Source organism: Alosa sapidissima, chromosome 23, assembly GCF_018492685.1.
Source record: "Alosa sapidissima isolate fAloSap1 chromosome 23, fAloSap1.pri, whole genome shotgun sequence".
In the NCBI taxonomy this organism is placed as follows: domain Eukaryota; kingdom Metazoa; phylum Chordata; class Actinopteri; order Clupeiformes; family Clupeidae; genus Alosa; species Alosa sapidissima.
The window spans coordinates 7855667-7871701 of NC_055979.1; the positions used below are offsets into that span (position 1 = coordinate 7855667).

The 16035-nt window shown below is 42.7% G+C and overlaps 1 protein-coding gene across 1 annotated transcript; it reads left to right on the top strand.

Moving 5' to 3' along the window:
* Positions 1-4552: 4552 nt before the first annotated feature.
* On the top strand, positions 4553-6451 carry c1ql2 (complement component 1, q subcomponent-like 2). Its single transcript, XM_042080768.1, has 2 exons — positions 4553-5353; positions 5863-6451. Exons 1-2 carry the CDS (start codon positions 4772-4774, stop codon positions 6040-6042), a joined length of 762 nt encoding a protein of 253 aa, XP_041936702.1. The 5' UTR covers positions 4553-4771; the 3' UTR covers positions 6043-6451.
* Positions 6452-16035: the final 9584 nt, after the last annotated feature.

Consider the following 16035-nt stretch of genomic DNA (forward strand, 5'->3'; position numbering starts at 1 on the left):
ACGCACACACACATGCACACACACACACACGCACACACACACACACACACAGGCGAGGCTGGTGCGTGACCTTCCCCATTTGACACAGCCCCAAGGTGTGCAAATTCCACAGAAAAGGTCACCTCTGCCATCCGTGTGAGTGAATGCATGCGAACTGAGAAGCGGTGGTGGCGGCACTAGTTTTATGCTGACGCTCGACACAAAAGCCCTGGCTACAGTGTGCTGCGGGTCAGGTGGCACAAGGTAAGAGTTGAAACTTCAGCCGATGTGACAGCAAGCACAGGACACCTTGACCTGAATTCCAGCGGAAACGGATGCTGTGTGTTTATCGCCCTTGTTCATTGTGACAACTGGCTGAAATGTCACAGAAGCCCCCAATCCTGTGGCCACTCTTTATGTGTCGTCGTATAACAGGTGCTTTCGTTGAAGTAAAGTAACCTTGCGGTGAATGTACATTTCACTCTGAAGCCATGCATGAACTCTCAGATGAAATTGACCTTTTATGCTCAGACTACTGAGGTAGTTTTGTCATAAGGAACCTTTGATATAAGATTCAATAACTTGGAGCAATATCAGAATCCCAATATCAGAATGTATACACGGTATATATTAACGTGTATGCAGGAGGTTATCACATACAGTATCTGGCACATTCACAATTCCACATATAAAGCTCATTTTTGATCAGGAATAATGATTATGAAGCATTAAACTATATGAGTTCATTCTTCTTACAAAGCCTAGCAATACATAATTTATATACATCACATTATACATGATCCACAACCACCATTCCTTACTATATTCAAACAGACTTAGCTAGTGTAATGTTTCAAATATGTTTTACCCCCACATCAAGACACTTACCTGTCTAAGGTAACACAGGATCTGTATGCGTGTGGACACTAAAACTGCTAAGCAAATTAATATAGCTCTTCTAATCTGAACGTTAAACCCTTAAAATGACATATTTCACTGTAAGCCATGAGCAACATGCAAGCCCACAGAGAGATTCTGTATAATCCACTCAGATGCCTTGCGAATATGACGCTCTGTTTTCTGTGACCTGTTCAACTGCAGATTACTGTGGTTTAATGATGGGACATGCAGCTCCGCAGGGGCTCTGACACACAGCCTGCGCTGGCCGACGCTGCAGATAAAGGCGGCATCTCTCCGCTGCAGTCCACCCACCCACACCCGTGGGGATAAGCCTGGATCTGACAGGGTGTCAACCACAGCCATGATCTCATATCTTCCACTTGTTTGTCAATCGGCTGCAGCGTTAAGTCTGTGGTGTCCCATGTGTGTGCGCTTTTGTGTGAGTGCATTTGTGTGTGTGTATGTGTGTGTGTGTTGTTATGTGTGTTTATGTATTACATAAGCTGTGTGGATGAAGCGTACCCCTCATTTCATTTATCAACTGGGCTGTCAGTTTAAGCAAACGGTTATTAATATAATAATCAATTGCATCTGCATGGCTACATTTATGGGATGTTGAAATGACTACATATGCAAACAGTAATGCGCACATTGTCATGCAATTTTTTGTCTAACACTTTGTTAAACAATAAATCAAACAGCCAGAGTCATTTGGAGGTAGTGGAACTTGGGCAGGCAGTCACACCATCAGAATCCCAAGACAAATGGGTTGCAGCCTCCATTATACGACCCTTCTAAGCATTACCTGCTCACATAGCAATCTTCCAGAATCGAACAGTTGAAACCAGTGTTTGATACAGTGACAAAAGAATGCATCTAGCCATGGTAGCCTGTATCGGACAACCTCTTCCATTCTTCAGATACGTTAAGGCTGATGTTACCAGCCTAGATGCTTCATCACTCTGGTAACGATCATCAGGATCCAGAAACAATAAATGAAAAGTCCCAAAACATGCATATTAATGGCCCCATCTCCTTATACTCCAAAATGTCACACAGAATATATGTGACAACAGATTACATAAACTGTGAGGATGTGAGATTGTAGTGCTGTAATGCAAGACCTGTGATTATTCACAACACCTACCTCTAAGAATCTCACCCATCCCATTATCTGTCACAACTTAAAGGAGAATTCCGGTGTGATATTGACCTAAAGTGTATTGAAACATGATACCGAGTGTGAACGTATGTCTCATAGCCCATCTCGGCTTGTCCCCTGCACTCCAAAATCTGGCGCTAGTTAGCCGATGCTACCAACAGCTTTTTCAATAAGGGATCAGATTCCAAAAATAATTCAGTGGAAATGCATGGATTCCAGTTTCTTCCAGTAGCAGCAACTGGAATCCATGCATTTCCACTGAATTATTTTTGGAATCTGATCCCTTATCATACCTGTTCATTCTTACTCGTTGCTCGACTTATCGTGACTAAATTCAAGATGGCTGCAAACGCTAAACTTCGTGAAGATACTGTCTGTATAAATCGTCTTGTAAGTAAACTACCAGTGCTTTTTCAAAGTTCTCAATGTCTCGTTTTAAATGTCAGGGCCCTCGGAAGTCTACCAATGAAGTGTGGAGATACATTGAGCCTCGTAAATGGGTGTAAAACAGTGATTTATTTGCATGGCTAGCCCGATGCCGAAGCACCACTATTGAAAAAGCTGTTGGTAGCATCGGCTAACTAGCGCCAGATTTTGGAGTGCAGGGGACAAGCCGAGATGGGCTATGAGACATATGTTCACACTCGGTATCATGTTTCAATACACTTTAGGTCAATATCACACCGGAATTCTCCTTTAATAGCAAACTGACAGTGCAGTGAGACTTTAAATTGGGTGTAATATCACACTTTGTTTTTCTCTCTGTGTTTTTAACAATACACCTCATGTTTTGATTTTGTTTGTTCATATGAGATCTCGCTCATGAACATTTATTGTGGGAATGTCATGTAGATCAGTGTTTCTCAAACTTTAGACCTAAAAAAAAGTACTTTAGCACAATAGGCCTACTCACTGAACCACCTTGCTTATTGTCTTTGCACCTTGCTTATTGTGTCAGAGGATTCAAACTGGCATCGCTTACATGGCAGTGTTGCAGTACTGTTTGGATTTACATACAAGTTGGTTCAATATTGCAAACAACTCATCTATATTATATTTTACCACGTCTGCTCACGGACCAATTGGGATAGCTTGCGGACCAGTGGTCCCCGGACCACACTTTGAAAAACACTGATGTAGATGGATGGATATGTGGAATAGATGGAAAACACACCTGGTGCAGGTGAATCAGATCATGGCAAGATCCATAGAAAAAGCTTTCCTGCTAGGAAAAAATAGACACACATTAAATCAGCCATGTACACTCGATAGTACTCGTCTACAGTTGAGGCCCCATGCAGAAGATTAAATATGCTTAAAAATGTCAAGAATGCCAAGTCTTCAAACTACGCACTACCCAAAAACATTTCAGGTTATTGAGCACGGATATTCCTTCTAATTTGCACCTCTTAAATGGATGTAGCTTGTCATGGACATATTTCCAGTTCAGTCTGTGGCATTTCAGTCCCCCCAATCCCCCCCCCCCCCCCCCCCCCCCATAATTTGCGCAAAATGTGTGTTTTTGGATGACAATTGTTGAGATAGGCCTACAATGTCACAAACCCAGGGAAAGAATGGCAAGGTTTTTTTTATAACTGGTAGCTTAACTGAGAGGATGGGGTGTGAAAAGTTAAACCTTCTGCACCAGAAGACAAGGATTATCAGATTTGTTTCAGATGTGAAATCATCACTTTATGAGAGATTAGGGGAGTACACAGTGTGAAATGGTGATTTTGCTTGGTTAGTTGGTAAATGATAGAGTGACCTTATGTTTGCCTAGAGCCTAGACTAATGTCCATGATGCACAATAATAGACATCAATAACAGGTTAGGCCACTCAATACTCTTCATCACATTTCTAATGAAAGAATGGATCAGACCCATCTCGTACTCTTATAGCAAATACTTTTGTATTTCCATACAGCAAGGACATTATGAAAATAGAAACGCTTAAAGTCGGTAACGCATAACTGAGTGGACTAACATCTCCAAACGGTGGTGCTGAAAGGACAGCGCCCGTTCAGAAAGCGCAGCAAGGTGGCGCGGTGGCAAAAAAAAACTCTACCCAGTGTCGCTTTCCAGTGATTCGGGAGTTGTGTCACGAAGAAAACACTCTTGAAAATCCTTCTAAAATATTGTGGCGGCGATGCACGGATCATCAGTCCTACACCTGACAAGTATTAGAGGTCTGTTTTGTAATTCAATATTCCTCCCATTGTGAAATGGGATTTGTAAATCATACATAAAGATTGCACGATTATTGTTTTCGACCATAATCCAAATTTCAACAGGCTTTGTCTCTCAAGGAGTTACGTCAGAAAAGCGTTCTCCTTTCTCTCTCTCTCTCTCTCTCTCTCTCTCTCTCTCTCTCTCTCTTCAGCGCGCAGAGGGGCGAGGGGCTGAGATTGCTTGGAGCGCTTCACGCTCAGTCCTGAGAAGCGACTGCCCGTCCAGCCATGCCAGCATGCGTCCCCTCTGTCTGCTCTCTGAAGCGTTGTGATACTGGCATGACCGCCTAAGGCTTTTCACTCACGACAGAACGGTGGCGTTGAAAAAACTGCCATTCCTCCTGTGCACCCTCTCGGCTTCGGAACCAAGTTTTTTTCTTTTCGGAACGCACCACAAAAAAAGCCTTTCACGATTACTTCTCAAAGCCCCCCCGACTTTCTATCGCTGGCTTCTCGGGCTCTCCAGAGGAAGCGACTAGTTGCTGCTGTTGTCGGCATCGTCATGGTGTTAGCACTGATTATCGCCATACCACTGCTTGTGCAAAGTTCCAAGACTTCTGCGCACTACGAGATGATGGGCACTTGCCGGATGATTTGCGATCCGTACAGTCCGAAAGCAAGTGCCACCGCCATGGAGGTTATGCAGGACTTAAGCGCGATTCCGTCTCCGCCGTTTGTGCAAGGGACTAGAGGGGAACCGGGGAGGCCTGGGAAACCAGGACCGAGAGGTCCACCGGGGGAGCCGGGACCACCCGGTCCCAAAGGACCTCCCGGGGACAAAGGCATTTCTGGGAGGCCCGGGTTCCCTTCCTTAACGTCAGGCACGGCGCAGACCGAAACGGGAGAGGTCGGCGCGGCTATCGGGAGCTCTAAAATAGCATTCTATGTTGGACTGAAGAACCCACATGAAGGATATGAAGTACTAAAGTTCGACGATGTGGTCACGAACTTGGGGAACCATTACGATCCATCTACGGGCAAGTTCACCTGTCAGGTTTCCGGAATCTATTTCTTCACCTACCATGTACTAATGCGTGGAGGAGACGGGACAAGTATGTGGGCCGATCTTTGCAAAAACGGACAGGTAATATCTTCATTCCTCATCTGGATTAATTCAGAACGATTTGTTATTGCAGGTGGTGTTGTTAGGTACTTAATGGGGCGTCCTCCCGACATTTTAATCCGAACACAGCCTGGAAAAGTTTGAAAGAAAAATTCACAAGTCATAACTTCAGTGTACGGGTGCGCAGAGTGTAAGAGCATCTGCTCCTCTGTTCTTAAAAATAAGTCTGCCCGTTCAGTCTGCTAAATAATGAGATTACTGGATTTACCAGTGTTAAAGACAGGCTTATTTGTGCGATCTTTGACATTTTGGAAGATTATACCATGCAACATCGGATATTTTGTGTTGATCACAGGATAGGCTAAGTGGAGTAGAGCGCACTATATTTTATAGTTTTTTAAAAACGAGTTTAATGTTATAACTACCTTACTCCTTAGTGCATATAATATAGATAAAATGCAAACAAACAATATTATGATGAACTCATCAGATACACAAAATTATTGAACGGCTTCCGTTTGAATCTACAGGTCCGTGCAAGCGCAATAGCCCAAGACGCAGACCAAAACTACGATTACGCAAGTAACAGTGTCGTGCTGCATCTGGATTCGGGCGATGAAATTTACGTCAAGTTGGACGGCGGCAAAGCTCATGGGGGCAACAACAACAAATACAGCACTTTCTCTGGATTCATTTTATACCCCGATTAACTCGCCGCAAAGAGCGTCGCCAAACACCCGTGACTCTCCCTGCTTTGGAAAGAAATGCTTCAGAACTCCAAAGTACCCTACGGTTAACGTCCTAGGATTTATTTTTTATTGCTTGTTATTTATTTTTGTGATATTGTTATTGATTTTACGTTGTGAAGACCAGAGAGCTCACAGGCCAAGTCTAAATTTACCCCACTGTTCACTGTAGTTCATGAGGAGACATAGCTGCTTATTTCGTTTGAATGTGACCTCTGTGTTGTAATCAGAAGAAATATGTCTCTATGAATAGTTATATGTGATATACAATTATATGTAAGCTACAATATTTGTGAGGAAAAGAAAACCATGTGTGATGTCCCCCAGAGAATATATTATGTTTTTAATGCTTTCATATGAAATTATAACTATATTAACCAAGTATGTACATCAATAAACACTGTTTTTGTATCTTGTGTTGAGTTATTTGACCAATGGCTGAATTGATTAATGGTGAATTCTGTGTATTACTCATGCTGTATTCCTAAACAGCATACTTCTACTGGCCCTTAACTACAGTAGGCTCCATGACTCAGCTACAGCTGTCAAATGGGCTCAGGCCCTGTGTAGTCTGTCACGGGGCTAATTCAAGAACCTTCATGTTTTTATACTTTTCACCTGGATTTTTATTTTTTAAAGCAGCACATTCTCTCTCTCTCTCTCTCTCTCTCTCTCTCTCTCTCTCTCTCTCTCTCTCTCTCTCTCTCTCTCTCTCTCACACACACACACACACACATGCACAAGCAGAGACATACCAAAAACAAGGCCAAGCACACAAAACACACAGTCTCACCAAAACCAGCACAAACACACTCGTGCACGTATGCGCACACACACACGCACGCACGCACACACACACACACACACACACACACACACACACACACACACACACACACACACATACAAAGCCATATCCAGACCCCACCAAACTTCCCTAATTGTCGCCCACTGGCGAGACAGCTTCTGACCATAAAGTGTACAAATGAGAGCCTCCCTCCCACCCTCAGTGTCATCTGTATTCCCTGTCGTTGTCACCACCCCACCGCACCACTCAGCCCTCATTCCTCCACTGCTCCACTTGTCAAGAGGAGACATCAGGGGCTAAAGCGGATGATGGATTGATGAGGATTTTAAGGCTGGAAGGGGCCAGGGATGGCAGGCCCCATCCGGCTGTGATCTATGCGTGCCCACGTTGTTAGTTTCTGTACGGGGGAGCAGCCTGCTGCTTTGCCACCTTTCAAAAAAGTTCCCACAGCATTTGGCGGTCATTGAAAGCCTAACCATGGAGACAGGTCCACATCTACTGAGATGTAAATCTGATGTTCTTGACAGATTTGGATCTTTGTTTACATAAATCATAATTTATTCCACCTTTCCAGGAAAGCCTGACCATGGTCACACTGATCTATAGCAAGCCTGTTTGCATCCAACTTACCATGAGATGTGGGCATAGTGCTTACCCTTGGAGGATTATATGAGGTCATGTTGGTGAATGAGGAGAAGATGTTTTGATTTATGACGGGCAGTGAAAATCTAAAGCAAATACAAGCAATGCAAATAATGTGTGGATGGTCCCGGATAGGTTGCATTGCAATGTCAACACAGCACGCCGTTCTTTTTTCCAGTGCCCAATAAATTGTCTGTTTCATTCTCAAGATCCAGCTGCTGTGTGATTGGCCAGCTGTTTGTTGAGACACATCAACTAAACAGCAATCAAGCAAAGCCAATATTAGCTTGAACTGTTAAACACTTCTAAGTTCCCCGTTTCTGCTTTGGTCCCACGTCCGGATGCAAAAGTGTAATTTCCATCTTGGGAAGGCGTTTCGAAGTGCTAGTTGTTGCTCACAATTACCCCTGTTTTTTTCTGGCTTTATTAAAAATAATCTCTTGTAATAGTGCACTTTACAATGCTTATATGGATGAGTCACAAGCATTTGTAAATAAAGATTGTAAGACTATATATTGGTTATGGTTATGGTTATGGGACTTTGCAGACGCCTTTGTCCAAAGCGAATATTATTATTACATTATATATATTTTTGCTGGAAAATGGGAAATGTCTTCTGCCATCCTAGGGGAAATGAACAGGGGTCACACAAATGACAGGAGACAAACAGACAATGGCAACATGTGCTGGGGAGAAACAGCTTAGCCAGCGACAAGGAGAGACATGACAGTCCGCAACCCCCACCCACCCCACCCCCACCAACCGCCTCCTCGGCTCCAACACCCATCCTCACACCCACACACAAACACAAACACTTCCCCTAACCCCCTGTCATCCTTTAGCAGGTGAAGCAGGCGGGCGAAGAACAGACAAGGGGAGAAGAAAAGACAGAGAGAGGATGGGATACAAAGAAAGAAAGAAAGAAAGAAAGAAAGAAAGAAAGAAAGATGACATGGTGATGGGGGGGAAGAAAAGAGAGTTGATTTTTCATGTGACATCACAGTTTCCTCTGAGAATTACGCTGCACAAGAGGGAGTGCGATACCTGGTGTTCAGGTGACATGACAGCGTCGCTGGGAGGGGAGACAGGAAAGGCAACAGGATAGCGACCCACAGACAGCCATGTCTTCCGCTATTATTTAAAAATACCACTGACCCCGCCACCTCCGCATGACAATGATGGCTGATAGGGGAATAAGGAGGCCATCAATTGCTGACATAGAAAGATAAGCACAACTTTATTCTCTCGTCATGCAGACTGTTTAATACAAAATGGGCTGACAGTTCAAGGTACGGAGGTTTAATTCCAGTGGAAATGAATACTCTCCACCTATCTCCTCTTCTGCGAAATCTGTTTATTTCTAAGAAGAAAACGGACATAAACAAGACAAGTGGGTCATTATCTAAACCTTCCCATTGTGGTCAATATAATTTCCCGAAAGGTCACATTTTCTTGGATATGTACAGCTATCACCACACAAATCATGAGATATATTTGCCAATTCAGAACACACCCTCTTCCCTTGTTCTCCTTGTTGATACTATATTACAGGAGGTTTGCTAACTAATGTCACAGGAGGATGGTTTATATTAAAGGGGTGGTTCAGGATTTTGGACTGTAAGCAATAATCATATCCTCTCTCTTTTTTTTCTAACAAACAGATATTTCAAACTAAAGCTGCAATTACATACAAGGAACCTATTTAGGGAGTGGCCACCCAGGCTCTCCCCACTGGTAATGGAGCTACACATTTCAAATAGTCTGAAATACAAACAGAAGTTATGGGCAACTGCACAAGCTAGTTTAGATAATTGCTATAATTTATCTTTCTCTCTCTCTCTATGGGTTTGTGTGTGTGTGTGTGTGTGTGTGTGTGTGTGTGTGTCACACAGTCTCTCCTCATGAAGCAAATGTGTGATAGCCTCTTGTATCTCACAATATACACTAAAAATGAAATAGCAATGTTTGGTGAGAGAACTATTGCGCATAGACAACAAATTACACTGAACTAACTAACCGTATGGAGGCCTGGAGAACTGTCTGGTTCTGGAACCTGTTTTACATAATGCACACAAGAACACATTTTATACAAGTACACACAAACACACACACACACACACACACACACGCACACACACACAAAAAGTATAAAGTTGAGGTGTGTGAAATTGACATTTCGGACATTTCTACAAATGCAAAAAATGTTCCTCCACCCCTCATCTTACTAGCCTTCGGCTGGCACCCAGGCTATCCTCTTACATAACAATGTGGCCAACCCGAGGACACCCAAATCCACTCCTGCTTCTTCTGACCCAAAGCTAAGGGATGCGAGAGAAATGAAGGTGGAAAAGAAGAGTGCTAAGGACAATAGGGTGTGCTATATTTAGGTGATCTGGACTTCACCCTAGTCTTTTTGTGTTAAGGAGAATGCAATAATGCAATTCTACTAGCACTGTATGCTACAGTTCAGCTCAGTTAAATACAATGACAATGGAAATAGTTATGATCTGAACATTAGGGTTAATTTAATCATTAGACTATTATTCAATGTACAATCAGCCTTTCCTAGTATACAGATAAGGGAATATCAGTGAGTTTTAATTTCCCCAGCTAATTATTTTTGGAGAAGGTTTTGATTTGGTCTTTTAAAGCAAATTGAGGTGGTGTGCAAGAAAAGTATGGGAGAAAGAAGATAGCGAGAGACAGAGAGAGATGAATCCCATGTGCATGAGTGGTCATAAGGTGCATTGATCAGATTCTGGAACCTGACCGGAAGCGATGGCAGGGAGACAGCCCACAACACCAAGCTCCAGACAGCCTAATGAGACACACAACTGGGCGAATGCTGATATTAGCCTCCCTTCATCTCCAAACAATCCACACACAGTATTTGTTGCTAATGCCTTGCAGTATCTTTCACATCAAGAGCAACACTGAGACAGTCCCTCCTTTGTGGAAATAGAAAAACAATCATGAATCTACATACAAATCACTTGCCAGTATTGAAATAAAATTATATGTCATTTGTATGCTAAGTATTTCTGATTGTGCTATGACCTTAAACTTAAGACACATTTATAATATTATCAATTGAAGAAATCTTTTAGAAGTTCTGTTGCGGATGATGGCTTATTCCAGAGCAAACTCTGCATGGGTGAACAAGGATACCTGGCACTTACGCTGCGCCATCAACAATCCCAGGTGTCAGCCGTGGTGAGTCGGGAGTGCAGATTGAGCCATATGAGAGAGCCGAAGGAGACGAGTGAGAGATGGGAAGGTTGACAGGACGCGCCGCAGACTGCGGGATAGATGTTGGGAGGGTCGGAGGCTGGCTCCGTGCCGGGGACGAGATTCATGGTGACAGGTGACTTACTGACGGTGTGCAGCGGCAATTAGAGTCGCTCGTATTCACAATCCGCCGTCATCGGCTCTCTCTCTCTCTGTGACTCTCTGTAGCCCTAGACTGAAGTTCAGGCCCACTGTTTGACTTTTACTGCAATACCTGCTGCACCAAGTGAGCACAATGCAGGCTTGCTTCACTGCTGATTTCTACAAATAGTGGACAAGGAATGGCGATGGTGACCTGTCACCACAGAAAGAGTTGATTACATGGTGGCAATAGTTTTACAAAAACAGTTTTTAACATACTGTAACTCTCCTCAACTTAACTTAAAGAGTATGTGAGTGTCAAGTCAAGTGTGTTATTATAATGGCATCTATGATCTATAATTAGGCAGAAACTCAGAATTGTTTATTAATCTCTCACATACACATGGATGCATGTCCCTATGCTGTTTTTCCAATGCATATTTATATAAATGCAATTGTCAAGGGAAATCCTCCTTCCACCTCAGGACATTGTCACTCCAAAGAATGCAAATTCCTATTTGCCTTACTTTGTCCTCTTCTTGTGCAGGTGGTGTGCAGAACAATGCTTATAGTATCAAGTAATACCTTGTTGTCAGTGCTGATTAGTGTCAGCGGGAAACAGTTGTTTGTTTTCTATCTACTCGCATTCAAAATCGTAAATGTAGTGAAAAGCAATGCCTTGTCTATTTACTTTTAACAACTGTGTACTTTGTTTCCTGCCTCCAATCTCTGGCTTTGGGCTGAAATGGAGAGATAAAGAGAGAGGGAATGAGAGAGAGAGAGAATGAGAGAGAGAGAGAGAGCAAAAAAAGCCCCCATGTCTCATTTGTCACTCTGACTTATTTTTGGGAGTGGTGTCAGTGTCTGTTTCCCTGATTGCCACTCACATTGAGGCCCATTCAGTCATGTCGCTGCAGTCTCCCGAATAAATAATCTGCCCTGCCCATTGCCCACAACCACTTCGCTTACCTGTGACCCGCAGCAATGTCACAACAAACATGGAGTGTCTCAACATCCCAATCCGAGATTTCTGTGAGCTATTCTGCTGTTTTTCAGATTTACAAACCTTTGTCTCGGACCAAAAATAACTCAGTTTTTTTCTTGGATTGATATTACAAGTAGTATGATATAAGTGTATGCTACTTAATGGCTGTGCACAACTTTACCATAGCCCTCCGGTAAAAATACAGTAAACATGTTCAAGAAACATTGACATCTTCTTTTAGGTCAGTACATGTATAATTCCTCCATTCCTTTTTAATAGAGGTGATTCACATTAACCCCACACATTATGGTTGTTTATCATTTACATAATGCCATACCATTGGGTCTCTGTGTATTTAATACCCCATGCTGCGTCCAAAACACATCTTTTTGAACTTCATGTTACTGTAGAATTCAAAAATGGAAGTCTTGTTCTCTGGGATACATGTCTGGGTTGTGGTCAGGTCACATAATTTACATTTATTCATTTCAGACGCTGTTATCCAAAGTGACTTACATATGTCTATTTCATTACAAGGGCAATTGTCCCCAGAGCAACTTGGGGTTAAGTGCCTTGCTCAAGGGCACAATGATGAAGCCGGGAATTGAACCCACAACTTCTCAGGCTACTACATGCTAACCCAGTTCCTTACCCAGTACGCTATCACCGCCCACAGCTGACCACAAGTTGAGAGTACAGCTAATAAATTACTGTTTGATAGGCTGACCCACAGTAAATTGATATAAAGAGTGACTATTATTACATAAACCATTTTGAGGCCTTTATGAAAGTATCTCAAAGACTACTAATTAGGGACCCATTAGACATATCCATGCAAAGACAAACAATACACTTGTTGTTGATGCCATACCCACAGACAAATACTAATAAATATTTTCTTCATCGTTTTTTTTTTATAAGAGACCTTGGATCCCAAGCTGTGAATAAAGCAGGGAGCCTTGCTTCACCAAATAAGCCTGGCGTTCCCTTGACTGCATAGGCCTGAGTAATTAGGAAATTTAATAAAAATCGAACAAAAGGAAGACACACTCCGACTAAAGCTATCAGTTAGCCCCAAGTCATGGAAGCCTCATTAAAACAACCAATTTCATGTGAAGACAGATTGAGTGTTTGGGCAACATGTAAGAGGAAGAGGAGACAGACAGTGTTATTGCTTGAGGAGGAAAGGGGAGAGAGATGAGTGAAGGCCCCCCTTGATCAAGTGTTAAAGACATGTTTGACATTTACATTAAGTAGGTTATACTTCCTCCAGATGAGGCTCTGTGTGTGTGAGGAGGGTAGAGCAGAATCCATGGACCTACAATCATGTTAAAATGATTAAGCTGACATGTATACACACACACACTGTAGGAACAGAAATTGTCTCAGAAATGAAGTCTCAGTCAGCCAGGAGTGAAGTCAGAAATCTCAGAGAGCTTTATTCACGAATTCGGAGACTTACGTTGTGTTGCTAACAGACGCAGTCTGATGTTACAAACAAGGAAACACTTTTTATACCCTACTGACAGTTCAGACAAGACATGACATCTCCATTAATGGTACGCAGACATGTTTACGACATAGTTACCCCAGAGTCAACCATATCTTTAAGGCTGTATCCCATAACAACCAAGGCCCATGGAATCCAGTCAAGATTGACCCCAAGACAGTAAATAAGGTCTTAGGGGCGCCAGCTCGTCGAACTAGGCCTACCCAGCCTCCTTGGAGGACACACATACTGTATGGCACACACACACACAGCACACATACACTCAGCATTGAACACACACACACACACACACACAGCATGGCTGCGTAACACCTTGAACATGAAATTCCACAGTTGTTACCTCATAAATCTCTCCTTCACTTTCTGCTTACAGCAGCGTCTCTTTCTTTAACATTTGCACAGACCATACCAAAAGGGTAAATGGTTAAATATAACACACACTTATATGGTGAGACACCTTTAAGGCCAAAATGTCTTACTACAACACACACACACACACACACACACACACATACACTCTCACACACACTAATTCTACATAATAGTGTATCTAATTATACATAATAGTCATACACATGCATACAAACATGCCTTGAATATACTGATTTCCTTTTTTTTCTTTCACTTTCCTAGTCGTACCTACACTTGCAAGATGCAAAGACACACACACACACACACACACACACACACACACACACCCCACACACACCATCGAGATCATTAGGAGCTAATGTCTGTGGTCCGTCTAGCGACTGGTGGTGAGACATCTGACTGGAGGGGTGTGTGTGTGTGTGTGTGTGTGTGTGTGTGTGTGTGTGTGTGTGTGTGTGTGTGTGTGTGTGTGTGTGTGTGTCTGTGTGTGGGTGGGGTGGGACAGAGCAGAGGTGTCGGGTTAATGGGTGAGCGGCTCATGATTAATTCAATCAGCGCAGCACCAAATGGAATGGGGAAGTGCCCACACACGGAGTGTCCACTGACAGCACTCATTAAGCGAGCCATAGCGCTTGCTTGGGCCCCTGACCCCTCCGTTTAGGAGCCAAGGAGTCCGCATCCAACTCCAGCTACTGTGTGTATGCCAATAATCTCTGGGTGATGCTGCAGGTGAAAATACAGACTCACGACAACACTGACCAGCCATGCTAGCACGCTAGTTCTCCTTATGCTACTGATACTGTAGCATTCTGCAGGAACTGTATAATGAAATGTCTTTTAAAGTGAAAAGATGAGATTTGAATGTCATATGGGAGACTCGTGTAAGTTGCAACATATCCTAACAACCGTAGCTAATAAATTATTGTGATGCGCTTGCCTACAAGAAGTTATGAGATGGATCTCAGCTTCACACAATGAAATCAAACTGAGAATGGTAGCCGACTAAAGACTTGTTTGAATAAAAAAAACTCTGCCTGCCTAAAAGCATTTTAATGATTAAGATGCTGTCATTGATGCATTTTAAAATGCCCCTTTAGTCTATTTCATGAGCTTCATAAAAACACATTGGGTTCCCTAAAAATCCCACGGCATGCCTCACTTTGCTTCACAGCACACCAGTAAGTCTCTGTACACGGGTTGAGAACCACTGGCGTAGAGTGATGTGAAAAGCTTTACATATCTTTAAATTACCCTAAGGACACACAGTGTGCATAGATTAATTTATACTACAATGAAGACAGCTTAAATTGGAATTAGAGAAGTGATGACACAGCCTAAAGGCAGAGATCTACTCTTAGACATGGTGCTGACATGCTGTGTGCTGCTCTGTAATGTAGTAAATTAAAAGATGTCTAAATAGATATGGTAGCCATGGAAGGGGAAAATTCCACAGTTTGCCACATACGTCTAATTTCAGGTTCATTCTCATGATTAAGAGAAGCTTTGCAGTACTAGTCATCTTTTAGCTTCGTTCAAAAGGCAGGTTCATTGTGATAAGAGAAACAAAGCCTTTTAAGCAAGCAAAGAAGAGCATTGTTTGGGCAGATTCAGCAAATCATTTAGTTAGTCATAATTGAGCATCTAAGAGCATACACAAGTATGATCAGATTGCTTTTTAAATTGCTTTATGGGTGCTGTCAGAAAACACAACATGATGATGTGCCTTATCTCATATGCAAAGTCACAAATTGTTTTGGACTTGCTGTTTTAATTTCACATTTATAGCCCACAGTTTTGCATCAAACAGTACATTGGTCCACGAGCAAAAGGCCATTTCATTATGAATACTTAAATCAGAATCTCATTAAAATGACTACAACGTGTGAATAAGAGTGGGAAAAGAGAAAGAGAGATGGAGAAATGATTAATATTTTCATACAGAACATAAACATTATAATTAGCAAAAGTAAGCACTATCTCTTTGTCTCTCTCTGTCTCTCTCTCTCACACACACACACACACACACACACACACACACACACACACACACACATACCGGCTGTGTGCCCAGTAATGTGTGTCACCATAGAAATGGAGCCACCTGCATTAGCATGTGCCAGAGGCTCTGCCCTGCGCGACCCTGTGAACCAGCACTGTTGACCTGCAGCATTGTAAGAGAGGAACAGCTCCACTGAATAATTAGATCTCAATTAGATCCAACCACATCCCAAGACGAGTTGGTGTGTGTGTGTGTGTGTGTGTGTGTGTGTG

Coding starts and splice junctions, on each gene's coding strand:
- c1ql2 (XM_042080768.1), top strand. CDS start 4,772: ATGGTGTTAGCACTGATTATCGCCATACCACTGCTTGTGCAAAGTTCC. Junction 5,354..5,862: donor ATCTTTGCAAAAACGGACAG/GTAATATCTTCA, acceptor TTGAATCTACAG/GTCCGTGCAAGCGCAATAGC.